Here is a 27,366-nt window from a genome sequence, read left to right as displayed (position 1 = left end):
TTTTAAAATATTATAGTTCATAATGGATTTCGAAATCGATTTTTGAAAAATCTATTTTGAGAAAAATCATTTGATAGACAAACGATCCATGATTGATATGAAATCAATTTTCATATATTCGTCTAGTTCTCATGATTATATTCATACTCTGAAATATTAATTTGATCTAATATATTAAGAACAATAATTTTTTAAATATAAATTAATTTTCAAACCTATTTGCATGTTAAAAAAAATCATTTCCTAATATATTAGGTCAAGTAGATGAACATATAAAAATTGATTTTATATATTTCTTAAATTTCTAGATCTCAAAATTAATTATCAATTGATTTTAATTTAAATCAACTAATGAAAATAATAATTCAACTGTTAAAAAATATCGATTTAACTAGAAATTATAACAGAGGTAAAATCAGTAGAATATAATTTCGTCATTTTTTACTTACAAACGTAGTTTGATAATTTTATAAAATTATTTATTGGATTTAGTAAAAGATTGTCAAAGGCATTAAAATATTACAATGCGAGTGGATTCTAAATAACATTCGTAGCCGAGGAAGACGGGGAAGCATACAAAAAAAAACAAAAAAATTGTGGATGAGACATCTCTCACACTTCTACCAGAAAGGAACAAAAAGTGGACCCCTCAGTCGGTAGGCGGCTACCAACCCAGCAAATCCGGCCAGCTCAGCTCCCTCCTGAGCTTGTGGCTGAATAGGCGGCAGGCGTCCATGCTAAGGTCGATGGCGGCGGCCAGTGCCACCAAGGCAGCGGCGTCCTCGGTGCAGCCGACGTGCTCCACAACAACCTCGAGGGTGGACCGGCCGCCACGTCCCTCGCCTGCCACCGTTGAGGACATCACAAAACCGCGGTAGCTGGAGAAGGGCCATTTCGCGTACCCGAAGTCCCTGCTTCCCCTAGGGCTGCAACCCGGCGAAATCGACCGGCTTAAAGGCGTGCCGGCAGCGGCTGTCAGGTCGATGGTGAACTTTCTGCCCTTGGTGGCGCTCAGGGTGGACTCGGCGAGGTTTATGCCAGCGCCCATGGCGGTTTTGGCGAGGAGCTCGAAACGGTAACCTAGGCCGTCTCCGGAGCCACTGCCGCCGCGCTCGCGCCAGGCCTCGGGGCGCCCCCATGGCTTCCAGACGCCGTATCCAGGTCGGAGCACGAGCCATGCGCCGGGGTTTGAGCGACTGACCCTATCAGTGCCGGGGGAGGCAACGAAGGGGGTCAGCATGGAGGCGAGGGCCACCGGCGAACCGGAAAGGTCATGCACTGTTACGGACCATCCTTTGCGCTACTTCACCGTCCTCGCCTGTTCAGATCCGAACGATGGAAGCCAACTTTTAGAGTTCATTCGCTCCAAATTCATCAGTCTGAACCACAAAAAGACAATTTCCCGTCAACGCAGGAGAAAATACTTCCTCAAATCGAACAAAATCAATATTTTTATCGACAGAAAAAGAATTGCTGCAAAATCTTTACAAATAACTCGATTTCAAGGAGGCGAGAGGTAGAAAACAAATGGTTGCGGAAATATGTACTTCGAACACGTATTGTAGAAGACAGAAGCACCAAAAGCAGAGGGAATAGGTTAAAACCTGGCACTCGATTTGCGGTCGCCAGCACTGCGGCACCAGAATTTGCAAGAGAACACAGGCTGCCTCATGTTTCCTTGCACCTGGAACACCTGAGGGCTGCACTCCGGTTCGCCGTCGAACTCAAATACGAACCGTGGATCCGGATCCGCTCTCACCATGAGATACAACTGCGCAGGCGACGACGATCCCTTCTCCGCCTTCTTCTTGCTCATGTCGACCCACCCGCTGTGGAACGCAACGGCCCTGCTCCCTCCGTCCTCTGTAGTACGCGCGCTTCAGGTCCAGCGTCACCGTGACCTCGCCGAGGAGACGGCCGGAGCTGATTCCGCATGTAGTTCCCCTCCGTCCAGTATACACAGCGACCCTTAGTTTGGCGCTGCCGGCGGCCACGGTAAAGATCGAAGATTTGTTAGCAATCCGGTTGAGATCGGCCTTGGAGAGGTTGAACCGGGCGGCAAGGGAGGTGGGAAGCGTGGAGGGAGATTCTTCAGGGGAGACGAGCGGAACAGTGGCCGTCTAGGAGTGGAATTTGTCAAGGTGGAGCTTGGCGAAGCAGGGGAAGGAGGAATTGTGAACTTCGGCGCCAGCAGGGCGGGTGGAGACGGGGATCTTGAGGGCGAGATTGCCCACTAGGACCCGGCCGAAGGGACAGGGGTCCATGGCGACGAATCTCGATAGCTCCGGCCAAATTCTCGAGCACGGCGATTGTGTTGCGGCTTTTGTAGTTGTTGACAGCCTGGCGCTCGAGAACGACGAGGAGGAATCAACACGTGGGAAAGAACGGGCGAGCAGCAGTGGTGCCACTAGTGGTCTTACAGTTAGTTTGATAATACCCAACGAAAAAAACATTAAAAAATTATTTTAAAGAATATCCAAACAAATTCATTTTTTCAGCAATCAAAATATCAACATAAAAGATGAATAATGGCAATGGGCTAGTTGGAGCTGCTTCAGTCGTGACTTATGTCGGTTCTTACGAATAGAAATGCAGGCGCGCGGCCTCGTTCCGTCCGCCTTGCTGAAGTCTTATCGATCTCTCCGAACCCAAATGGAAATGGGAGTTCGGAAGACGACTCTATCGCCATCTTCGCCTTCTGAAACCCTATTCAACTCCCATACCCTTCTCCCTCCGCATCCATGGCGGCTGCCGCCTTTGCGTTCTATCCCCACTTCTCGCCGAGGAACCCCGTCGCTCGTTCCAAGTCACGCCGCACTCCCATTCCGTTTCCCGGCCATCGGGCATCCTACGTCGGTGGGCGTTGCACTGACATCCGAGCGAAGTGCGCTTTGCAGACGGGGAGATTCTCCTTCGATGTGGCTTCTGAGATGCAGCTGAAGGCGAGGGGGTTCATGGGGATGAGGAAGACGAAGCTGGTATGCACGATCGGCCCTGCGTGCTGCTCGGAGGAACAGCTGGAGAGGCTTGCCATGGAGGGAATGAACATTGCGAGGCTCAACATGTGCCACAGCACCCGCGAGTGGCACAGGAATGCGATACAAGCAATCAGAAGGCTGAATGAGGAGAAAGGATTCTGCATCTCCGTGATGATTGATACAGCGGGAAGTGACTTTCCGATGCTCGATCATGGAAGCGCTTCCTCCATCAAAACTGAGGTTTTTGTTTTATGATTCATTTCTTTTACAATGCCTAAGTGGCTTTCCCACCTTGATAATGGACGAATCTGATTTAGGAAAAAAATAACAGTATAAATACATCACAATGATGGAAGTTGTAAAACCTAAGCGGAAACCGAATTAGAACTCGACATAAGAAATACAATAGTAAGCGTGTATCTTGTTTAAACAGAACACATGACATAACAACATGAAGCATAAACTAAAGATGACCAGAACTTGATTAAAGAGCCATTGTCCTTATCCAGTAGTCGTCTGAATGATCCGATCCCTAAGGAAGGAGAAGAAACGGAAGCTAGAGGAAAGTCTTCCCAGAGAATTAGGATGATGGCGCCCCAAACCTTCGTTAATGGGGAACGAAGGAAGATGTCTAGATGCCCTAAACTCTCGGGGACCTCCCCTTATATAGGCAATATGATCTGTTATCAGACCAGAGATAATAATGGATCGTGCTAAAATATTCTATACATTAAACCCGCATTCAATAACCCGAAACCCAATAAACATAAATTAGAACACTTTAATGGGTTCAAATCGTATTCGCTTATACAAATTATAACTAAGCCCACCTTAAAAGATTAAATTCAACAATCTCCTATTTTGGTTACATGTGATGTTTATATTATATACGAATATAACTTTAGTTGATATCAAACTTTATGGGTACAAAATACCTTCAAACAATCAGGTCCATCAACTTCATTGGTATAGGAGTAAAGAGGTCATAACTACTATATATGCCAACAGTAATCATAATACGAATGTCATTAATAATATAGATCAAGATGCGGATGTATAGTATGAAAATTACATGAAATGTGATTAATACATATCAATTTTCATTTCAACTGGTCCTAAAGTGATCTAAAAGGGACGGATCATATTTGCAAATACTTAATGTTAAATTGCAAAGGCAAATCATGATCTAAGCCTTGTGATTCCAAAAGGAATCTATATCGTATTAACAAACACTAAATGTTAACCAGCGATAGTAAATCATGATACTTTATTCAGAGAGTCAAACAAACAAGTAGAATTCTCATTAATGTTTTGAACTTTAAGTACGTACTATAATTAAAACAAATTTTTTGTCTTTATTAATATAGGGCAATAAATACATATTTCCACTATATGAGTTCTTCTTCCATAAGAAGGACTCTCATATCCACAACATGTACATGAAACATCTTAGGCACGAAGCCTTTGATGAGTGGATCGGCCAAACATGGAATCTGTGCTAATGTGCTTTATCATGATCTAACGATTCTGAAATCTTTCTTTAACTGCCAAAAACTTGATGTCGATGTGCTCTATCATGATCTGACAACTTTGAACTCTTTCTTTAACTGTCAGAAACTTGATGTTGATGTGCTTGAACTTTGATGAACTGCGGTTGTTCTTGGCTTACAGTTCTGAGACTTTATTATCACAGTTGATCCTCAATCGTCTGTCAATACTATCAACAATCTTCAATGCCGTGATGAAATCCCACGGCCAAATACTGTAATTGGATGCTTTATAGCATGCTACCAACTCTGCATCTATAGTAGAAGCGGCTACTAGTATCTGCTTGGCTCTTCCAAGATATAGCCTCTCCAGCAAGCATGAAAATATAATCTAAAGTGGACCTCCTAGTATTCAAGTATCCAATAAAATCAGAGTCTGAATATCCAATCATCTCCAGATGATTTGACCTTCAATATGTGAGCATGTGTTTTTTAGGTCTTTGCAAATACCACGTCACTCTCTTTATTGCTTTCCAATGCGATAATTACTAACATATCTGCTTAACATCCCTACTATAAATGTTATATCTAGTCGTGTACAAACCTGTGCATACATGATACTTCCCACATCTGACGCACAAGGGAATTGTTCTCTCTTTTTTATTTCAAGTTCAAGACGTGGACACTACTGTAGACTAACTTTGTCATCTTTAGACACAGGTGTGTCACCAGGTGCATTGTTTTGCATATCATACCTTATAAGTACCTTTTCAATATAGGTCTGTTGTGAAAGTCCAAAAATGCTTCTTGAACCATCACGATAAATTTGTATACCTAAAACAAAGGAAGCTTTACTAAGATCTTTCATTTCAAAAACACTAGATAAAAATGACTTAGTTTCATTCAGCAGACCCTTATTATTGCTTGTAAGTAATATATCATCCACATATATAACAAGTATAACAAACTTGTTCCCACTAAACTTGATATATATGCACTAATCAACATGATTTTTCTAAATCCAAATGAGACAACCTTTTGATTAAATTTTCAGTATCACTGACAGGACATCTGTTTCAACCCATAAATGGACTTCTTTAATCTACATACTAAGAACTTAAAGTTCTCCGATTGCTCTATATATATAGACTCCTTAATGTCTCCATTGAGGAACGCAGTCTTTACGTCCATTTGGTATAGCTCTAAATCATAATGAGGTACAAGTGTCATGATTATTCTAAGGGAGTCTTTCGTCGACACAGGTGAGAAAATCTCCTTGTAATCAATTTCTTCCTTTTGAGTGAATCCCTTGGCAATAAGACGAGCCTTATACTTTTCAACATTGCCCCTTAAATTTTGCTTAGTTTTAAATATTCATTTACGACCAACGAGTTTCAAAACTTCAGACAATTCGACAAGTTCCCAAATGATATTATCTGCCATAGACTTTAACTCTTCTTGCATGACGTTAATCCACCTTTCAGGGTTAGAGTATTATTTGACCTCTTAGAAAGATGCAAGATCACTTTTCAACTCTATGTCAAAATCATGTTCTTGGAGATAAACATAATTACGAGAAATTATGTTCTTCGTTCCCTCATGGATCACCTTGAAGACACTTGTACTTGAGGTGGTTGAGGTATGTGCTCCCTAATATGAGGCAATACCTCAATTTCAATAGTAGGCTCCTCCAGTTGCATTGGAGATGACATGGGAATATCTTGATTCACTACTGCCGCTCGATGTGCAATATTCATAATGTGCGGTATGAAAATCATACTGCTACTAATTGTACTGGTAGTGATAATAGGAAGATTACTAATGCTTTTCTCAAAAGATACTTCCCTAATCTTATTACTCTCTGTCCCCAATAAATTTGATGTTTTCCGTTTCGAAGAAGGATCTATTAAAAGGATCATAAAATTTATACCTTATTGATTTCTCAGAGTAACATACAAAATTGCAGCTAACTGTTTTTGAGCCTAGTTTTCTTTCATTAGGCATGTAAAGCCCAACCTTAGCTACGTGTAAATGCCTAATGCTAAGTTATCTATCCGTCCATATCTCGAATGAGGTTTTAGATACTATCTTTGTAGGTACTCTATTGAGTAGGTAAATTATAGTTTTGAGTGTTTCACCCCATAAAGATTTTGGTAGAGAACATACTTCGTACCATGCCTTTTAGAGTTCAATTATGACGCTTAGCTACACCATTCTGACTAGATATACTAAGCATGAAATACTGAGGTACAATCCCACACTCAGCAAGGTAGTTTGCAAAAGGTTCTGGATATTATTCACCTAATCCATCATATCGATCATAATATTCATCTCTATGTTCGGATCAGACGACTTTAATTTTCTTACTTAGTTGATTTTCAAATTCGGCTTTGAAAATTTTGAACATGTCCAATGATTACGAGTTTTCATGAATAAGGTATAGCCGAATCGAGAGTAATCATTTACAAAACTAATAAAATATGTGTGTCCATTCTATGATGCCTTAGGGAATGATCTATAAATGTCTGTATGTATTAACTTCAACACATCACTACAATGATTTACTCCCTTATTCCTTTTGTTAGTTGTCTTTCCCTTAACATACTCTATGAGACATCAAATATCAAAGGAATCGAGAATTCCATGTGACATTAATCTTTCTAGGCGTTGTTCGGATATATGTCCTAAATGCCTATGCCATAACATGGATGAATTCTCGTTAGTCAATTTACGTTTCGTACTTAGAAACTTTAATCAAACAGATAATCACTTAATTAGCCTTAATAGCTTAAAATTAGGCTTATTAATAGATTGATATCATATGACCAATCTATTTGGAAACTTATTGTATGTTTAATATCATTTATTACCATTCTCATGCATGAAACATTGTCTAATGCCATTTAATCCCATTCTCACACATGAATCATTGTTTAATGCCATTTAATCCCATTCTCACACATGAATCATTGTTTAATACTCTTTAATAGCATTTTCATGTAAAAGGGATGTGTTAATCAATTAGAAACAAATCCCAATCGATCCTTTAAAGCTTTTAATCGATTGAAAAAAAATTCTAATCAATTGATAATTGATCCTGTCGCGAGTTTATGGTTGTTAATTGTTTGGAAAAATTTCTAATCGATTGATATCAGGTTGATCGATATTCCAATCGATTTTATCATGATTTTTGATTGATGGTATCAATCAATTAGGTTAATCGATTCCAATTGATTTTTCATAATTTGCAGCCATTAATCGATGGACAAAAAATTGTCAATTGATTGGTAGCATCGAATTGATTGACATGGTCGATTAATATTGATCTTGTGTTTGATCGAGTCATGCTAACTGATAGGAGAAGTTCACCAATCGATTGGTGTCAACTGAATCGATTAGGTAATCGATTCATCTCGGTTGTATTCAGAATTTTAGACTTGGTAATCGATTGGCTGACCAAGCCAATTGATTAAGCCATCACGATTTGACCTAAAATTAGGTTAAACGCGATCGTTTTTCTCGAAGACAGTAGCGGTCCACCATTGTTCTTCGTGTTCTTCGTGACAATCACGAAAAACTTGGAAAACAAGTCTTTTCTAGGTTTTCATACACAAGATTTTCAGCAATCAAATACTAGCATAGCCCAATCTAGCATGTAAATAAAGATCGACGAAAAACAAACAGTATTGTCATGAAAACATGAAGAAACAGAGCCTGGGCTTTGATACCAATTGATAGAAGTTGTGAAACCTAAGTCGCATGATCTCTAGAAACCAAATAAGAACTCGACATAAAAAATACAACAGTAGTAAGCATGGATCTTGTTTCAACTGAACACATGTCATAACAACATGAAGTATAAACTAAAAATGATAAGAATTTGATTGAAGAGTTATTGCCCTTGTCCTCGTCTGAAAGATCCAATCCCTGAGGAAGAAGGAGAAGCGAAGCGAGAGAAAGTCTTCCAAGAGAATTAGGGTGACGTCGTTGTTGGATTAAGACGCGCTAGGGGGGGTGAATAGCGCTTATGGCTTTCACTTTTCGTATTCGAAAACGTATCGAGTAAATGCAGCGGAAATATAAAACACAACACAGAAGGACCCAAGTATTTTTACATGGTTCGGAGTCTTGGGCGACTCCTACTCCAAGTTTCACGCTCGTTGAGCGTTTACTTTGAGCAACAACTATAATCGCGCAAAAGTACAAGACATTATTACAATTTAATACTGAAAAAGCTATACCGACAACATAGATTTGAAGTTTCGCAGCTTCGGGTTGTCGGGGTCTTGTTGTAGCTCAGCCGGAACGTCTCGTTAGCAGCATGCGGAAGAAAAATCGCTTGGAATGTGTTGTTGACAGTTGCTGGTCAAGACCTCCTGATAAAGGTCGTTGAGGGCGCCTCCAAGACCCTTGAGGGTGCCTCCATCACCGGCAAAATCGCAGCGAGGATGAGCTTTGACTCCTTCGCAGCCTATCCTCTTGAAGGCGCCTCCATCTCCCTTGCATCTCCAGTGCCTCCAAGGCACCTCAACTCTTCATGAGGGCGCCTTCAGCTCCGCTACGCAGTCTCCTCGGCCTTTGCACCCAAGGCGCCTCCAAGCTCCATGGAGGGCGCCTCGGGTACTGTTCATCCGAGGCAAACCGTGCTATTTTGTCCCTGCAGGATATGTTAGTCCCAAAATACCAAGCATATCCTGCAACACAAAGTTAGCACAATAATAAGACAAACATAAATATTTTGACAGTCAACAGATTGTCCGGTTCTGATTTCGGATTTCCGACCGGAAACCCTAGGTTAAACCGACGCCTACTATTCCCTCACCGAGGAACACGTCCTTACCTATTCCACTCAGGAGAGTTATCTGTTGCCAGTCCGGTCCTCCAATTCGACTGGACTTTTGCTCAGCGCTTGAGTCTTCAGGTCTTTTCGCTGGACGTCCGCTCCATGACCCACCCAAACTTTCACCTGATTCGAAACACCAGGACTTTTCACCTAGAGTTCCCGACTCTAGGACTTTGGGCCGAAGACCTCGACCCGCCAAGGCTTTTCGCCTAGGGTTACCACCCCTAGGGTTTTTCTCCTGCCTAACTTTGAATCCTTAGGACTTTTCTTGCACGCTCATTCAACCATATTAGATAACAAATAACCTTAACTTTGAATCCTTTGCCATTATCAAAACTCGGGTTCGATCGTCGGATGCTTCCCACACCAATAGCCGTCGCAAACCTTCGTTAATGGGGAACGAAGGAAGATGTCAAGATGCCCTAAACCCTTGGGGACCTCCCTGTATATAGGCAATCCGATTTGTTATCGGCCCATAGATAATAATGGATTGGGCTAAAGGGTTCTACACATTAAATCCGTATTTAATAACCCGAAACCCAATAAACATAAGTTAGATCACTTTAACGGATTCAGATAGTATTCTGTAGCTAGATTTGTAGCTAGATTATGCCACTTGAGTAGAATTTGAAGATAAGAAGAGGAATGTGGTTCGTAGTTGTTCAAGCCAACATAGGGATCACTAGCTGTTTCTAATCACCAATTTTTGCTGATTCGGAAGGAAGAAAAGAAAAGGACCGATTTGTAAGTGTAAATTATCTTGCGCTTGAATAGACTTGCCCCATTTTGTGGTGTATTTGACAACGGACATATTGGTTAACCAGGCCAAACGACATAATTTATATGTCTGTCTTGCATCTGTTTCTCTCATTGGACTTTGTGCGTGGATACATGAAGCTTTCCCTTTAATATGCATTCCTCCAATCTTGATTTTATGGCATTGATAGTTTATTTATTTATTTTTTACCATAAAATGCTGGTTTAAGTTTGGTTCATTATCCTGGGTACTGTAGGATGGATCACTATGGTTGTTTACAACTCAGAAACTGGAGGGTTATCCATTCACCATCCAAGTGAGTGCAGAAGGATTTTCAGAAGGTATTTATACTAATTACGAAATCTTTCTGTTCCAATTTGGAGATCCAACTATAGTAAATTTCCTGATGCGCCTCTATATTGTATGTTCATCTCAGGAATATTGGTGGGTGATGAGCTTGTGATAGATGGCGGGATGGCAACCTTTGAAGTTGTTGAGAAAATTGAAAATGATTTACATTGCAGATGCACGAATCCTGGCTTGCTTTTACCTCAAGCTAAATTATCATTTTGGAGGAATGGAAAGCTTGTTACATGGAACACAACTTTGCATGCTTTGAAGGCGAAGGTACATTTTTCTGATGGTTTCCTCTGATTTTTCCCCACGGTTTCTTTTTTGCATGTAATAAAGTTCAACATCTAGTTTCTACAGCTCCTAGCTTTAAAAATTACTAAGAAAGTTTATTTATTAACCTTGACTTTAGATTTAGCCTGGTTCTAGATTTGTTTCCATTTTCACTGTAAAATATTTTACTTGCCTCAAATATTTTCTATCCTTAATAATGTATCAGCATGCAGGACTGGAAAGATATTGACTTTGGAATTGCTGAAGGAGTTGATTTTATTTCCATTTCATTCGTGAATGACGCAAGTGATATCAAGCATTTGAAGAGTTATCTGTCTTCTAGATCTGTCGAGTGAGTATGCTATAACTCTTGGAAGTGATTTGTTTTTCTTGGTTCATATAAGACATAGTGTTCTTAAACAAGAAATTTCTTGCCATTGGATAATTTATTTATTTATTTTTCCCTATTAAAGGATCTGGAGTTAATGATCTGAGTTTCCTGCAAGTTACACCAAGTTAATATGAACATTAAAAAATTGACGATAATTTGACCTCCTCAATCAAAATTTATTTAGCTTTATAGATTAGGATTGTGATGAAACTTCTATTTTTTTTTTTTTTTTTTGATGATTTTTCACATGATAGTCCTTTTATGAATTCTTGGTATGCTATTTTATTCCAAAAGGATTCCCCTACAGGTTCATCAGCAAAAATTGAATATATTAATATAGAATTTTGGTAGTGGTTCGAAACCTTTGGACGATGGAAATAACATATGTGAGAAGATAAAATAAATTTCACAATGATGGTTTCACAATGATGGCAACGGCTACTATTATCAAATGCTATTATTTTGACAAAAGAAATTATTATGCATGTATTGTTGTAGTCAAACTTTTTTGACGTCAGGTTTGCAGCGATTCACTCATATACCTTCTCTGAAAATGAACTTAATTTAGATTTTTAAAGGAATCTTCAACCATTGTCACATTGTGTACTAAAGCATTCGTAATCTTATAGATTCACAGGCGTCCTAGCAAAAATTGAAAGCCTCAAATCTCTTGAACATCTACAGGATATCATAGAGGCTTCTGATGGGATAATTATAGCACGTGGTGATCTTGGAGTTCAGGTTTCACTTGAAGAAATCCCAGCTATTCAACTGAGAATTACTCAGTTATGTAGGCAATTGAACAAGCCTGTAATAGTGGCTTCTCAGCTACTTGAGTCCATGGTTGAATACCCAATTCCTACAAGAGCTGAGGTATTATTTCTTAGTTTAAAGCATATATTTATCCATCTCCTTAATAAAAAAAATTAACTAACATGTTGCCCCTACAAGATTGGTTCCAACTTAAATTTACCTTCATCATTTCTACCAAAAAATCCATGCTGTTGCTTTTGGTATTCATAAAGTTTACATGTATACTTTATAAAAATGAATATTAATTACTATCAATATAAAGACATCTGTGGTACATGCATACTAAAGGAAGATGATCACTCTCTCCAGCTATTCTCAAGTCATTATGAACGTGTGCACTCGTCACTTAATATTTGTGGCATTGTCTAGCCTAATTTTTCTGCATGATTAATGCAAGGTCTTTAGGTGCTAAAGCAAAGAATACTACCTTGAATAATGGATCCTAAATATTTTTGATAATCATTGGTTAATAGTGCCGATCCTTTGCTCGAGCTCTAATAAGATTGTTAATAATAAGTTGAAGTTTGATTAGAAAATGAACTATACAATCAAGTTCATCTTGGTTCATTTACAACCCTACTTGTAGGGAGGTTTTTGGGTTTCATTTTGTAATTGCCTCCACTTGCTCCTTTCCACATGTTTCTCCCCTTGTCACTATTCTATTCCTTGTAGTTATATATGTGATGATTGTAGGAGTAGGCCACACCATGGATAGAAAACCACTCACTGTTGCTGAATGAGCGACGAGTGACATTGGATATGAGGTCAGAAACCTTGGCCGCTTGAGCAGTAGAGGCTGAGGGTGCCCAAAGGATTTAATCAGGCACATGCAGTGGAACTTCCTTCTGTGGTAGCCGTTTGAAATCAATTGTTTTGTGAAGGAAGTTTGTGGCCTCAGCTCTCAGATGTTGAGCTCAATTGGCGATGATATGATTGGATAGCTTCTGTGAGAAAGCAATGTCATTTAGAAGCATTTCATATCATATCACGCATTATTTTTGTCAGTTTTAATTGGGAATTATAAGAATAACAAAAAAATAGCATAATTAATTTTTCATCAAATAATTAACAACTATCTCAATTTCATATATATCACTCATTTGACATATATATGGTTTTTCCTATTTCCAACTCTAACCTATTATAAATTATAAATGATGTTATTTATTTGACAATTAGTTATGTAGGGTACTTTTTTGTTTTTGGATATTTTCCCTCTCTAAATTTAAAGTTATAAAGACAAAATTAGATCACATTAATATGTAGATGAGGAGGAACAGTGATGAAAGAACACTACGGTTGGTGATGATTAACTGATGTGAACAGGATTAGAAGAGTCATAGCAGTTTTCTTCAGCTTGGGAGTGAAAGGGCTAGCTTAGCAATTTAAGTCAGTTCAAATGTATAATATTTTTGGCAAAAAGTTTTTAGAGATATTTTTAACCTCAACTTTGATTTTTAGATGATTTATTTTTTATTAAATTCTATAAATTTAATAAAATGATCCCATTGTAAAATTTGCTTATGTTGTTGATTGCAATGAAATTTTATATATTCAATTATAATAAGTATTTATGATTTATGAAAAAGAATTCTATATCTAATTTATTGTAATTGATTAATTCCATGCAAGATCTTGCGTGTTATCGCCTATTGTATACTAGAATGGATGTCATAAAATATATGAATACATTTTAGTTTCTTTGATTTTAACGTCATTTCTCTTTGTTAATGGTGGTGCTTTGCTGATGCTTCTCCTCTCCTCTTTTTTTTTTTTTTGTTTCTTTTGTTGTTGTTGGTTTTTCATTTTCTCTTCACGATCAATGAATCAAATTGAAAATGAGCCATGACAAAGAATCTTCAGGCCTCAATTCAGGTCTTATCTTGGTTAGTATCACTGGAATTATATTGACATGGGTGGCATAATCTCATTCACCTGTGTCAACATAGTATTAGTATGGTTGGCAATAAATAACAATACGATTTGGCTTCGTCAGCATAATATTGGCACTTAAAACCAAGATTTGGTCACTGTACATTATGTCATGCCTATATGTAAAGGAGTATAGTTACAAGTTCTCTTTGATGAATACAAGACAAATTATGCCTTTTGCTAGTTAATACTTGTGGAATTTTCGTCTAGGGTCCAATGTTTGTGCTCTGTCCAATTGAGTTGATTTATGAGCTAGTTTTCTTATTGTATTTGAAATTTTAGTACCCTTTGCACTTTTCAGATCATTGTTTCTTATTTTTCAGTGTATATCCTGTCAGGACCTTCAGTTTCCCAACACACACACTACCCAAAAATGGGAAAATTATTAAAAAAAACTTCTAAATACTTTCTCTATGTCTACCCTTAAATGTTTGTTACCTTGTAATGAAGTTTATAAAAGTATGAGCTAATTCACTTTTGTTTTTATCTCCTTTGTTGGAATAACTTTGTGTTTTAAGAAGGTAGCAGATGTTTCAGAAGGTGTGAGGCAGTACGCAGACGGTTTAATGTTGTCTGGCGAGTCAGCAATTGGATTATTTGCTGAAAAGGCTCTCTCAGTAATGAAAATAACTAGTGAACAGATGGAGTTGTCAAGTCGTCGGGAATTATGCCAAAGCTTTATCCATCAACCGTTACTTGCTGAATCTTCAGTTGGCAAGATTGCTGAGCAAATTTGCAAATCTGCTGTCGAAATGGGTACATTTCCTTCATAACTTGGTAATTGGTAATTTGACAGTTTGTTCTTGATGAGGAACTTAAGTTCAACAGCTTTTCCTGTTTTTAGTCACTATTAACTTATCAATCACCTTCAAAGAGAGTCATGGTTTAAATTGTAGTATTTAGTTTTGTAAAACATGATATTTCACATTTCATCACTATAAAATTTTGATTTTGTTGATATTTTGTATAATCAGGAGATAGTTTTATTCATCTGCTTAGGGATTATTGTGTTCCCATCTTAATTCTATTTTACCGAATTGGTAACTCCATGTGAACAGCAAACAACCTTGGTGTGGATGCTATTTTTGTATACACAAAGCGTGGACAAATGGCATCACTTCTGTCACGGAACCGTCCAAATCCTCCCATTTTCGCTTTCACAGATGATGCTGGTGCTAGAAAAGCAATGACTCTGTTATGGGGAGTTTTCCCACTTGAGACCCATTTCTCAGATGACATGGAATCTAATTTTGAAGAAATTACTCGTCTTCTGAAGGTTAGAGGTTGCCTAAAATTAGGTGACTTGATTCTGGTGGTGTGTGACTCTGATGTGGGTGGTTTTGATGTATTGCCTTTGTTCCAGTCCATTCAAATTAGGGCAATTGTTTAGGACGTCGTTTTCGTAGATACAGGGTTAAAGATAAGTTGTACCTGGCAGTAATCAACTAGCTAAAATCATTTATTCGGTAGTCTACACTAGCTTACTATTGCTGCCCGCAGATGTATTGAGTTTGACATTTGAATCAATTATCAGACTTGGTTCTTTATTCTACTTAATAAGCATGCTGCTTGTAAATGGATGAAGATCTAATGAGTTCTGCATCATTTGTAGAGTTATTTTATGAGTAAACTACATGGAGAGATCATAACTACGTGTGGTTCATGCGATATCTTCTTGTTCGGACAGTCATTCTTGACATCTGACAGAACCTTGGCTCCATGCAGAACGAGCAGATAATTGGAAAACAGGTAAATGTCTAGATAAGCAAGTAATATCATGCCTACGTAACACATGCTGTTTTCTGCTATAGTGTCACTGGAATATTAAACTCTTGGGTGTCAAGTTGGTTGGAAGGTGATAGATTTATTATAATGGGATAAGAGATTAATTTTTGATAGACATGCCTTTGAAGAAAAAATTCCTTCTACCCCTAATTACATGGTCGGTTATGAGTTGATTTTGTAATTTATCTTTTAATTCATATAATATGAGGACGGACTATAAAGAAAATATGGAAAATATGAAATAAGCATAATTATCTTTTACTACAACTAAATTATTAAACTCAATAGCATAAAAGTGTCGCTAGCATAATAGTGTCGCTAGAATGTTAAATTCTCAATAGCATAATAGTTGAGCAGAAACAGATTTTTTTTGCCTCCTGCTCTTTCTCAGAAATTGAAGTTTATCCAGTTTAAACATATGCTGAAATTGAACTGGATTTGGCTTGCTTCTCAGGAGCTTTTGAAAGGTTGATAATGTCGAAGGCTATGAATAAGTCCTTGAACAGACCCACAGGCAGCCACCAGTGACACTAGCAAGCAGATGGCGCTCAGGATCTTTAGCCAAATCCATGTTGAAGAGAACTTTGGAATTCTTGCTCGTACTATGTACATCTCCACAGGGAAAAATACAGTCAGCGGCCAGAATGAAAGAGCTCCTATCAGACCCAAGAAATCATTGAAGAAAGGGAAAATCATAGCAACAGCAGCTGTGGCAATGACATAAAGGGTTCTCCAGATTATCCGAAAGAAACTGAGGGGGCAATCACCCAGCAGTGGAACTTTGACAACGTGTTCTGATGTTATGAAGTGGCTATCAGGCCACTGGTTTCTGCTCCAAGTTTCGATGAACTGGTACAGTGGTTGGGCGAAGACCTGCAATTACCGGATAGAAATTGAGATATAAACCTCGAATGATTTTGATGACACCAGCTTGCTATTTGTTGATTGTCAAGCAGGAGGCATTGCGTGTTGTTAGTATTAACTAACAATTAAATAATACGTGTATAAGCTAAACATCGAATCGAGTTAGGCCGTGAGTTTTTCCAATTTAAGACACTGTATAAGATTTTTGTACTATCCTTTCAGGGTTACTATACTTCATCCGATCGATGCATATCATGGGTAGGTTGAACCTTGCCAATTACCCTTTAAAACTGTCTTTTTGAATATTAATGGGACCCGGCCAGTTTAAAATTGCTTGATGTGTAGCAGGACCAGCCAAGACTGCTTGGAAATACCTGCACCGAAAGCAAGCTGATAATTGAATAACTCAGAATATGCAAGTTGGTGGATGTCTCTATCTTTGGGCAAAGATCGAGTAGGTCAAATGAGGACAATGTCTACAATATATTGGTTGTCTTCGTTGGAAGATGTGGCGAATACATATGGCAGCTTTAGTAGTTCAAAAGGTCACATAGTTTGTCTGGTTAGTATATATTGTCATAAAATTACTGCATACGAAACTATGGGCATGCAGAATCCTTTTTCATCAATTTGAATCTTATGAGGGCATGTACCTGGTAAGCACCGATGAGATGAATGGCAATGCAGACGTTGGCAAGGTCAACAAGCCAAAATGGATCATAGAACCCGAATCCAGTTAAGAAGTTGCCTGGTGCACTATTTCCAAAGGCCGCATAGCCCAGAATTCCACACAACATGTAGAAAATAGTGGTGGTGAAAACTCCTATGGAGGTAGCCTTCTTCATCACCTGGTTCTCCGGAGGGCTCGATTTCAGAGTATCCTGCCACATTAACAAGTGCGCATGATTTACTGCTTGATGAAATTAGTCAAAGTTGGATTTCAAAGAGCGAGTCAATCTAGGCATGCGTATTCTGCTGACTAAACTTTTAACTGCATCCTTGTTCATTTAAACGCATAGTTATGATACCTGAATCTCGATGAGAACATTGGAGTAAGAGTAGGCAAAGGCTATGTTTCCGAGAGACTGAAATGTTCTCCACACTTTTTCACTTGCTGAAACGTCCTCGCCTACCGTCACTCCTGTGAGACTGGTCCTCGCATGAGGTCCCTCTGCATAGTCCCAAGTCAACAGATCCGGTGTTAGCTAGCTAGCTAGAGCTAGAGACACATGGACGCGCGCATTAATTGAAATTAAAGAGTCGTGGAGACAAATTTAGATCAGTAGGTGCATGCAATGCCCCGGCCCATGCATACTGACAACTGGAAACGTAACCTGCTATTTTGGCCACGGAGAGGCCGAGGCCGATGGTGGAGTAAGAGACGGACATGATGGCTGCCACAATGGAGAGCCACCAGAGCTTGTGGAAATTAGGCAACTGGGAGAGCACTATTTCTATGCTCGCGAAGATAATCATGTCCGTCGTCGTCGACCCCTCACATGCCGCCGCATCGTGCCCGTTCTTGTGGAAGCAGTCGGACCTTTTGATCGCCCTTCATTAATTAATTAATCCACCACTGTTCAACGCAAGCATATTTCCAAGTATGATTAATTAATTATTATATATTGATGGATCGATACCCCATGCTAATAGCTGTTGTGATAGTGTAGCCAATGGAAACTCCAATCAGATTTGTATACTGTGCCAATCCGCAGAACTTACAGTAAACGCTCCCTGCAAATTGATCAACACATAATCAAAGTATTCATTCTAGCTAGCTAGCTAGTGCTCTCGATCGAATTGTTATTTCTAGATCTTCCTATAGCTAGTAATAATTTATACCTAGATTGGCTCTGACAGCGTCTTTGTAACTGTGGCTTCTCTTCCCCTGAGAGCTCCTGTAGCAGTCTGCAAGCAGGATGGAGCAGAACCAGGTGATGAGAGCGAAGACGAAAAGGACGATGGGTCCGGCGATCCAACCCAACTGTGCCAAGGCCCAGGCCAGCGACAGAACTCCCGACCCGATCACCGCGGTGATGATGTGAGCGCTTGCGGTCATCAGTGTCCCTGCAATTCATATGATATCCTTCCATCTCCAGCTCTCATGCATGCATCTGTATGTATATGTATGCTCTAAAGTAAGCGATCAAAATCTGTTGTATATGCTATTACCTGTACGATTGGCACGGCCGTCGTCGTCGTCGATGAACTCGTCACGAGAACGGTCACCCACGGCGATCTCGAAGGACTCCTTTATGGTGGTCGACTTGCCCAGCGCTTCTCCTGCCATGGCAAATTGGCAATGGATGCCTCTCAAGTGTTGTGACCTTTTCATTCACACGGTCGCCACCGCATGAATAATATAATGATGCATCGCATTGATTGCTTTCATTGAGGAGATAAGCCACACGCAAGGCAATTAAATGATTGCGTTAACTATGACATGGGATTATTTTAACTTAAAATTGCCCCTACGCTCACTTTTTTTAACCTCTTTTTTCCTTTACCAATTAATTTCTCGTAGAAAATAATTTTGCTGTTTGACTAACTATCTCAGAATTTTTTACATGCATTATTATGGAAAATAAATAATGGAGTAATTAAATTCACATGTAAGATCTTAATTACAATTTTATGATCATGGTAGTTCCATAATTGAGTAGGTGAACACTTTATATAAAATTCTAAATAAATTGGTTTTGAAATAACTTGTTTATTTAAGGCGAGTTAATCGTATTATACCGTTTCCATGTGAATATTCTCAAATTACATAAGTTAATCAGAGATATTTGTTTTCCATGGAACGACGTAGGATTTGTACCCAAAATCCGATTATTAAACCCACAAAATAATTTGTGTGACATCTTATCGGTTCGGTATTGTTACGATGCACGCAAGGCCGATTGCGATCTTTGGATCAACACCCGTTTCCGAGCCGCACCCGTGTTGCTCCACCCTATAAAATCTTAAGGTCGATCCTAAATTGTGAGCTTGTCAGAATCGAAGATCACTAGTCTTTGCAATTAATCTCCCGGCGATGAACCAGCAGGGTCGTTGGACCGAAGGCCGGAAACAAGAAGGCGAGGTCCTCAAACGGAGATGCATTCGTTGAGCCCGAAACCAAGCGGCGGAGCCGAAGGGGCGTCTGCCTCGACGACGACATCGAGAGTTTGGAGAGCGAGGAGGAGTTGGGAGACCAGAATAAGGGGGATGAGGAAAAGGAGGAGGGCTCTTATGAGGAGACTGCGGATGAGAAGAGGGTTAGGGTCGCGAGGGAGCACTTGAAGAGGATTCGAGCTATTGCGAAGAAGGTGGAGGAGGACGAAGGGGAAGAGGAGGAAGGTGATGAGAGGAGAGAAGAGATGGAGGGGAAAAGAGATTCTTTGGTGGCGGAGATCCTCCAAAAGGAACAGCTTGAGGAGAGCGAGTGGTGGCATACGGAGAGTCATTCCATCGAGGTACTTGGAACGAAAATTTTTAATACTAAAACGTGATACGAATGCTTGCATTATTAAGGCGTTAATTTGTCGAAAAAAAATTCACTTGGTTGAACTTTTTTTTATATGTCCTTTTTTTCACAACTGTTTGTTTTTAACACGCTAAATAATAAAAAATAAGGCTTAATTCTTGATATAGTTGAAAATCAACTGTGATGCGGTGATAAGATGATAAGGGGCCCATCAAGTACGGGTTAAAAATGGAAGTAGCAGATGATATAGAGATCAAAGTCAAGGTCGATATGACGGTCAAAATTAAGGAGGTCAACATCACAAAACCCACGAGCTCACCAAAGGTGGGCCAAGCGGAGGTCTACGACAGTTGTCGATCGGGCATGAAGTGTCCAATCAGTAAGTGACTTGTTTGAGTAGAATGTGCATACAGCCAAGAGTACTACGACAATAACATTAGATGCTTATTACAAAACGGAGGAACACTTAGGCGATCAGAGTGCTGGTCTGGTCCGGCGGTAACAATCAGCTAAGGTAAGGGATTATGGAGAAGATCGGCTGTGGTTGACCGGACGGGGATTCTCGGCCGAGCGGCTCCCCCGCTCGGTCAAATAGTGGGACCCATCTCATATCTCTTGACATCCCTTTTGGAGATAATGTTGCTGACAATGAGGTATGGTCAACGGACAGATTGTATAACGGAAGTTTCTACTGTCCCATCAGGGATTTGCATGTCCTGTTAAGGTATGATGTCAGAGCCACTTTTTTGACATGTCCTTTCATAGGATAATTTGGAGAACGTGCCCACGCCTTAAAGAACATGCACATTGCCCGTTGGGGCACTATATAAAAGGGGGTCTATGCACCAGCGGAGGTACGCGTTATTCACTATTCATGTCTGTGATTACTGTTGCTCTTTTTCTTTTCATCTTTCTGATGACTGACCTGAGCGTCGGAGGGCCAACGCTGGCCCCTTCCCGGACTCGGCACTGACATTTCTAGTGTTACAGAGTGGAGCGAGGTCTACAAGCAGTCAACATAGAAGCCACATCTCCGACCAGTCTTCTTCACAATTTTCAAACAGGATAATATTGCTTACTTGGAATTTTTGGAAAGTAACTTCATCTATTTCATTTGAATATCAGGTACTTAAAAATTCAAACTGCATGGACATATTAAAAGTAACTTAAATTAACAAGTATTTAAAATTTAAATCGTAGGTGTAGTGAATTTCGAGCACAGATCTCTTGGACCACTTTTTTGTGGTCCAGGAATGTGCCACTTGCATTTGCGGTCGGATCGTGGCCGCAATCTGACCGCAAATAGTTGTAATCCCTTCCAGGGTTCACCGTCCCCACCAGGTTATAGTTTTTGTTCGGAGCGGGCGGCCGAAGGCCTCCGGTGGTGGATAAGTGACCAGGTTACTGGACGCCGAGCGAGGGTGTCCTCCGGGTGGCCTCCGGCCGCCCGCTCCGAACAAAAACTATAACCTAGTGGGGATGGTGAACCCAGGAAGGGATCGCAACCATTTGCAGCTGGATCGCGGCCGCGATCCAACCGCAAATGCGAGTGGCGCATCCCCTGGACCACAAAAGTGGTCCAAGAGATCCTGCCTCGTGAATTTCTGCTTCCCGCTTAAAAGATTATTAACGATGTTAAAGAATGTAGGGTTTTAAGATCTGAGCCTAAAGATGAATTACAAATGCTAGTGAAGCACCACCTGTCTGTTACAGCTATTGCCTTGGCTAGGGGTGAGCAGTCTGTTGGAACCCCAAGGTTGTTTTGGTGTAATTAACAAGTTAAGTTAGGTCCTGTGTGTATTTAACCTTGTGTCTAAGTGTGCAGGAGCTTAGGAACACAGGTAGTCGAGCGGAAGACGCAGCTAGCGAGAAGGACGGCAGTCCGAGGGACGAGGTGCTGCGGAAGAGTACACCATCGGACGAGAAGGAAGCGTGCGGCGATTCCGAGGGACGAAAGCCGGAGCGGAAGATTGCTCGGGGAGCAAGAGACGCAGCTAGCGAGAAGGACGACACGCAGTGCGTCCGAGGGACGAATACTGCGGATGAGTACGCCGGCGGACGAGAAGGAAACACGCAGCGATTCCGAGGGACGAGAAGCCGGAGGGAAGCCCGCTCGAGAAGATCGGAACTTGGGTTCGGGTGAGCCCTTTTCCGGATGGCAGAGATCACCCAAGCAAGCGGATCCGGAGTAGAAGACCCGGACCGAGCCGAACCAAATCGGAGCAGTGGTCCCCGAATGAAAAAGTCAACGTTGGTTGACTTTAGGCTCCGGGGCGCTCGGAACAGTCCGGGGCGCCCGGAAACCTTCCGGGCGCCCGGACCCAGTATTTTGGCCAGATCGAGTCAAAACTCGATCTGAACGTTGGGGGATAAAATTTATCCCCCCCAGGGCGCCCGGAACCCTTCCAGGCGCCCCGACCAAGGCTATAAATATAGCCTTGGTCCATAAGCTTTGAATCAACTCAGAAATTTACATTCCAAACACTTGTGCGCTTCAGTTCTAGTTTAGCTTCTGTCTTTTGTGCTTTCACTGCTATAAGAGGCTTCTCCGCCTGAAGGAGATATTTTAGTGCATGTTCATTCCTTGGATTAACAACCTCCTTGGTTGTAACCAAGTCAAGTTGTGAGCCTCTTCTTTCTGCATTTTATTTACTGCTAATTTACTTTATGCAAGTGTTCTGTTGAAAGTTCGAGAAGGGTCTTTTCTATTTATTTTTTTCAGGCTATTCAACCCCCCTTCTAGCCGGCCCAACGGTCCTACAAGTGGTATCAGAGCCGAGACGCTTCAGGAGGACTAACCGCCGAACGAAGCAACGAGATGGCCGGATCTAACATCCATCCACCAAAATTCGAGGGGGACTTTGCAAGCTGGAAGAAGCACATGGAGGTATTTTTCGGTACCGATTTTGATTTATTACTAACAATGGAACTCGGTTTTGAAGCTCCCGAGGGCAAAGCGAAAAATCAATGGACAAAGAAAGAGCAGGCCGAGTACGTGGCAAACAAGAAAGCAGAATTCCATCTGCTAACCGTACTTCTGCCACAAGAAGTCAACCGTGTCGGCACCTACAACTCGGCAAAGGAGCTTTGGGAGAAGTTCCTTGAATTACACGAAGGAACATCCGAAGCCAAGCTTGCGAGACTGGACTTACTTCGCAACCAGCTCACCAACCTCCGTCTTGAAGAAGGTGAAACAATTGCACATCTACACTCGAGGATACAGGAGTTCATCACCGGACTTTCGAATCTCGGAGAAGAGGTGAGTAACCGAGATTCGCTCAGGTACGCTTTAAATTCCTTCCCTAGAAATTCAAAATAGGCATCACTAGTAGATGCTTTTTACATTTCGAAGGACTTAGAAAAAATTTCATTAGAAGAATTTTTTTCAACATTTGAAGTGCATGAGTCAAGATGTGCAGGAATGAGGGAGTCAAAGAACAACGTCGCCCTCAAAGCTTCGAGAGACGAACCTGAATCGGAATCTTCTCTCGACGACGAGGAAATGGTAATGATGGTAAGACGATTTAAGAAGTTATACAATTCTAGAAAAATTAACCATCCACAGGGTAGAAAGAAAAGAACGATCCTCTGCTACCATTGCGACGAAGAAGGGCATGTCAAGGACAACTGCCCCAAGCTGAAGAACAAAGACAAGGAAAAGGGTAAGAAGCCTATCCAAAAACGGAAGGCCCTGAAGGCGACGTGGGACGATACCTCGTCCGAATTGGAAGTCGAAGCATTTTCCGGACTCGCACTGATGGCGAGTCATCAAGACGACGACTGCGATTCAAACTCTTCTGAAATGAGCATCGAGAGCATCGATGAAGGGGGAGACACGTCGGAAGAAAGCAGCAGCTCAGGGGAAGAAACGGACAACGAGATCGACAAGGTAAGTCAGGTACGATCTCTTTCTCTCGATAAAATGTTTAAGTTCGTTAAACTTTTAACAAAAGATTGCTGCAAATTAGAAAGTGAAAATAAAAATTTAAAAGTAATTCTAGCTAAGTCTTGTCCCTTAGAAGAATTAGATAAATTAAAAATAACAAATGAAAAATTAAAATTTGAAAATGATGATTTGAAAATTCAGGTAGATAACTTGAAAAACTATGCATGTTCATCTAAAACCAATTTTAGAAGATTTAATAATTTAAATTGGTACTTTAAATATCACCCGGGATAAATTAGAAACATTTCAAGAAAATATGTCCCTAAAAGCTTTTTAATTAATCCAGTAGGGTAGAACCTATATTGGGTTCCTAAATCATGCCTAAACTAAATTGTAAAATTAGCGCTTTAAGTGAGAAAATTAAACAAAGAATTTCCTTATGAGGCTTTGTCAAGGAAGTGGTTGTTGCTCCAATAACCAAGAAGGCCTAGTGCCTCGCCACGACCTGGAAGCCAAAATATTGAAATAAATGTTTAATTAACTTACTAATAAAGCATTAATACAAGAATTAATTAATGCTTTAAAAAGGTTATTCAAAATATTTTATTTCAGAAATTTACTTACTTAGAATTTTTTTCCCTAAAGTTTTTTTTGCGCTTAAAAATTCTCAAAAATTTAAGTTAGGATTTTTTTTAGGATTTTTCTTACTTAGAAAAATTCTCAAAAATCATTTCTTCCTAAGTTAAAAACTTTTTCCTAAAACTAGAAATCTCAGCTTAAATAACTTAGAAAATTTTCTAAATTTCTTAAAAACCTAGAAATTTTTTTTGAAATATTTTTTCTATGTGTTTAAACCCTTAGATTGTTTTTTCTTGGAACCCCATTTTTTTTGTGATCAAAGGGGGAGAAAGGAAAGTATAAGTTTAGGAGGAGGTAGATAGATTTATTTTTTTTTTCTTTTCTATCTTTTTGCACTTAAATTGTAAATTAAATTAATTTACTTAATTCTATTTTATGTCTATTTTAACCCTAGCTTAACTTGGGTTGATCGCACCAAAAAGGGGGAGATTGTTGGAACCCCAAGGTTGTTTTGGTGTGATCAACAAGTTAAGTTAGGTCCTGTGTGTATTTAACCTTGTGTCTAAGTGTGCAGGAGCTTAGGAACACAGGTAGTCGAGCGGAAGACGCAGCTAGCGAGAAGGACGGCAGTCCGAGGGACGAGGTGCTGCGGAAGAGTACACCGTCGGACGAGAAGGAAGCGTGCGGCGATTTCGAGGGACGAAAGCCGGAGCGGAAGATTGCTCGGAGAGCAAGAGACGCAGCTAGCGAGAAGGACGGCACGCGATGCGTCCGAGGGACGAAGACTGCGGATGAGTACGCCGACGGACGAGAAGGAAGCACGCAGCGATTTCGAGGGACGAGAAGCCGGAGGGAAGTCCGCTCGAGAAGATCGGAACTTGAGTTCGGGTGAGCCCTTTTCCGGATGGCAGAGATCACCCAAGCAAGCGGATCCGGAGTAGAAGACCCAGACCGAGCCGAACCAAACCGGAGCAGTGGTCCCCGGATGAAAAAGTCAACGTTGGTTGACTTTAGGCTCCGGGCCACCCGGAGCAGCCCGGGGCGCCCGGAACCCTTCCAGGCGCTCGGACCCAGTATTTTGACCAGATCGAGTCAAAACTCGATCTGAACGTTGGGGGATAAAATTTATCTCCCCTAGGGTGCCCAGAACCTTTCCAGGCGCCCCGACTAAGGTTATAAATATAGCCTTGGTCCAGAAGCTTTGAATCAACTCAGAAATTTACATTCCAAACACTTGTGCGCTTCAGTTCTAGTTTAGCTTCTGTCTTTTGTGCTTTCACTGCTGTAAGAGGCTTCTCCGCCTGAAGGAGATATTTTAGTGCACGTTCATTCCTTGGATTAACAACCTCCTTGGTTGTAACCAAGTCAAGTTGTGAGCCTCTTCTTTCTGCATTTTATTTACTGCTAATTTACTTTATGCAAGTGTTCTGTTGAAAGTTCGAGAAGAGTTTTTTCTGTTTATTTTTTTCAGGCTATTCAACCCCCCTTCTAGCCGGCCCAACGGTCCTACACAGTCAACCCGTCAAACCGACCAACCCGCTTATACCGACCCAAACAGAACCGAAAAAAACCGATCAAATCGAATAAAAATCGGATTGAAAAATAATGAACTCAACTAGGTCTGGTTTGGAAGCGGTTTACTGCTTCAAAAAAACTGCAGATAACCGAACCCAATAAGCACCTTGCTGTAAAACACATCCGCTGCTGTAAAACACGAACACCCAAAACAAGGACATCTGAAGCAAAACGACGCGGACGAAGGATGAACTGAAGTTGAAGCGTCAAACTTCTGAAGCAGCCAAGCAGCACGCCTCGTCGTGGGATTGGTCGACTGGGACTTGGGACACACTTGATTGAAGAAGAAGACAAGAAATAATTGAATGAAGTCGACGCCTACAAAAGAAATGAAGTCGATGCCTCTGTTACGTGTCTTCTTTCTGGTCGAAAACTGTAGGTAAGCACTTCTAGCAGACTTAGTTCGCTAATTAAACTTTTGTTGATGATTCTTTATTCTTAGAGACTAACTTTGAATCATGTTTAATTGTTTACTTTCTAGGTTGGTTTGGTCCATTTGGAGTCGAGCTTGTGATTTCAGAAAGATCAAAATCTTGAATTTAAGGTATGTAAGTACTTTCTTGTAATAGTTGTTTTCTTTAACAAAATAGATGTATATGAATTAACGACATATAGTTTCTTATCACTAACTAGTCCATATACATGGCTTGAATGGTCTTTTGTTGTTGTTATCATCACACTTAGGAAAAGACTTATGTAAAATGAACCTCTTCTATGCCATTGAGATTATGAGTAGTCTTTTGTGTGATATTCCTTATGTCCTTTTGGGGCACTGGATTATTTAAAAAATAAATAAACAATAATTTGATGCTTCAAGAACATATTGATCTTCATTGGAACATATTTACCTTCATTGCATTATTCTTGTTAGTTGTTATTAATTTGTTTATAGTTATATTCTTTTTAGGAACTTAGGATTATACTGGAAATTGATAGTCAAAATACTTCACAACCTTTGATAATAATTGAGTCGGTTGGTGGTGAGCCATCGTCTACAATTGTTCAAACTCAAAGTGAATCTGTTATTGAGTCTCAAAGTCAAACACATGTTGAAGTAAAACTCATGTCTGTCGATGATAATGAAAAGGGGAAAAAGGGTAAAAAATCTCTTGTGTGGGATCATTTCAAAAAGTTAAAAGCCACTAGTTCAAAAGGCCGAGGGCGGCATGTAATTACTGTGGGAAGGATTACGCATGTGCTTCTAAAAAATATGGAACTAGTAACATGTGGACGCATTTAAAAGTTCAATGTAAAACATCCCCTTTTAAGACTAATACTATGGATAAAAATCAGAAAGTCCTTTCTTTTGATGCAACAAAGGGTGATGATGCTTCACAAACATTAAAAGCATTTGCATATAATCCTGAAATATGCAGACGAGAG

At 40.3% G+C, this 27,366-nt stretch overlaps 2 protein-coding genes and 1 pseudogene across 4 annotated transcripts; 1 reads left to right on the top strand and 2 right to left on the bottom strand.

Moving 5' to 3' along the window:
• Nucleotides 1–488: 488 nt before the first annotated feature.
• On the bottom strand, nucleotides 489–2,417 carry LOC122011420 (annotated as a pseudogene).
• A 205-nt stretch (nucleotides 2,418–2,622) lies between these two features.
• Nucleotides 2,623–15,400, top strand: LOC122007990 (pyruvate kinase isozyme A, chloroplastic-like). 2 transcript variants are annotated; one of them, XM_042563538.1, is made up of 7 exons: nucleotides 2,623–3,218; nucleotides 10,322–10,406; nucleotides 10,502–10,692; nucleotides 10,923–11,041; nucleotides 11,710–11,953; nucleotides 14,344–14,581; nucleotides 14,884–15,400. In XM_042563538.1, the coding sequence occupies exons 1-7, from the start codon at nucleotides 2,742–2,744 to the stop codon at nucleotides 15,213–15,215; spliced, it is 1,686 nt and encodes a 561-aa protein (XP_042419472.1). In that variant the 5' UTR covers nucleotides 2,623–2,741; the 3' UTR covers nucleotides 15,216–15,400. The 2 variants fall into 2 exon arrangements, with proteins under 2 accessions (XP_042419472.1, XP_042419473.1); XM_042563539.1 differs by having other exon boundaries at nucleotides 14,347–14,581; nucleotides 14,884–15,399.
• Nucleotides 15,401–15,895: 495 nt separating this feature from the next.
• LOC122007899 (amino acid permease 6-like) lies at nucleotides 15,896–18,853 on the bottom strand. 2 transcript variants are annotated; one of them, XM_042563436.1, is made up of 7 exons: nucleotides 18,647–18,853; nucleotides 18,317–18,588; nucleotides 18,115–18,208; nucleotides 17,809–18,026; nucleotides 17,503–17,645; nucleotides 17,128–17,355; nucleotides 15,896–16,483 (listed from the first exon to the last, which is right to left on the bottom strand). In XM_042563436.1, exons 2-7 carry the CDS (start codon nucleotides 18,531–18,533, stop codon nucleotides 16,061–16,063), a joined length of 1,323 nt encoding a protein of 440 aa, XP_042419370.1. In that variant the 5' UTR covers nucleotides 18,534–18,588; nucleotides 18,647–18,853; the 3' UTR covers nucleotides 15,896–16,060. The 2 variants fall into 2 exon arrangements, with proteins under 2 accessions (XP_042419370.1, XP_042419369.1); XM_042563435.1 differs by having other exon boundaries at nucleotides 18,317–18,541.
• Nucleotides 18,854–27,366: the final 8,513 nt, after the last annotated feature.

The sequence above is a fragment of the Zingiber officinale genome, chromosome 8A (assembly GCF_018446385.1).
Source record: "Zingiber officinale cultivar Zhangliang chromosome 8A, Zo_v1.1, whole genome shotgun sequence".
In the NCBI taxonomy this organism is placed as follows: Eukaryota; Viridiplantae; Streptophyta; class Magnoliopsida; order Zingiberales; family Zingiberaceae; genus Zingiber; species Zingiber officinale.
This window is presented reverse-complemented; position numbering and strand designations above follow the sequence as displayed.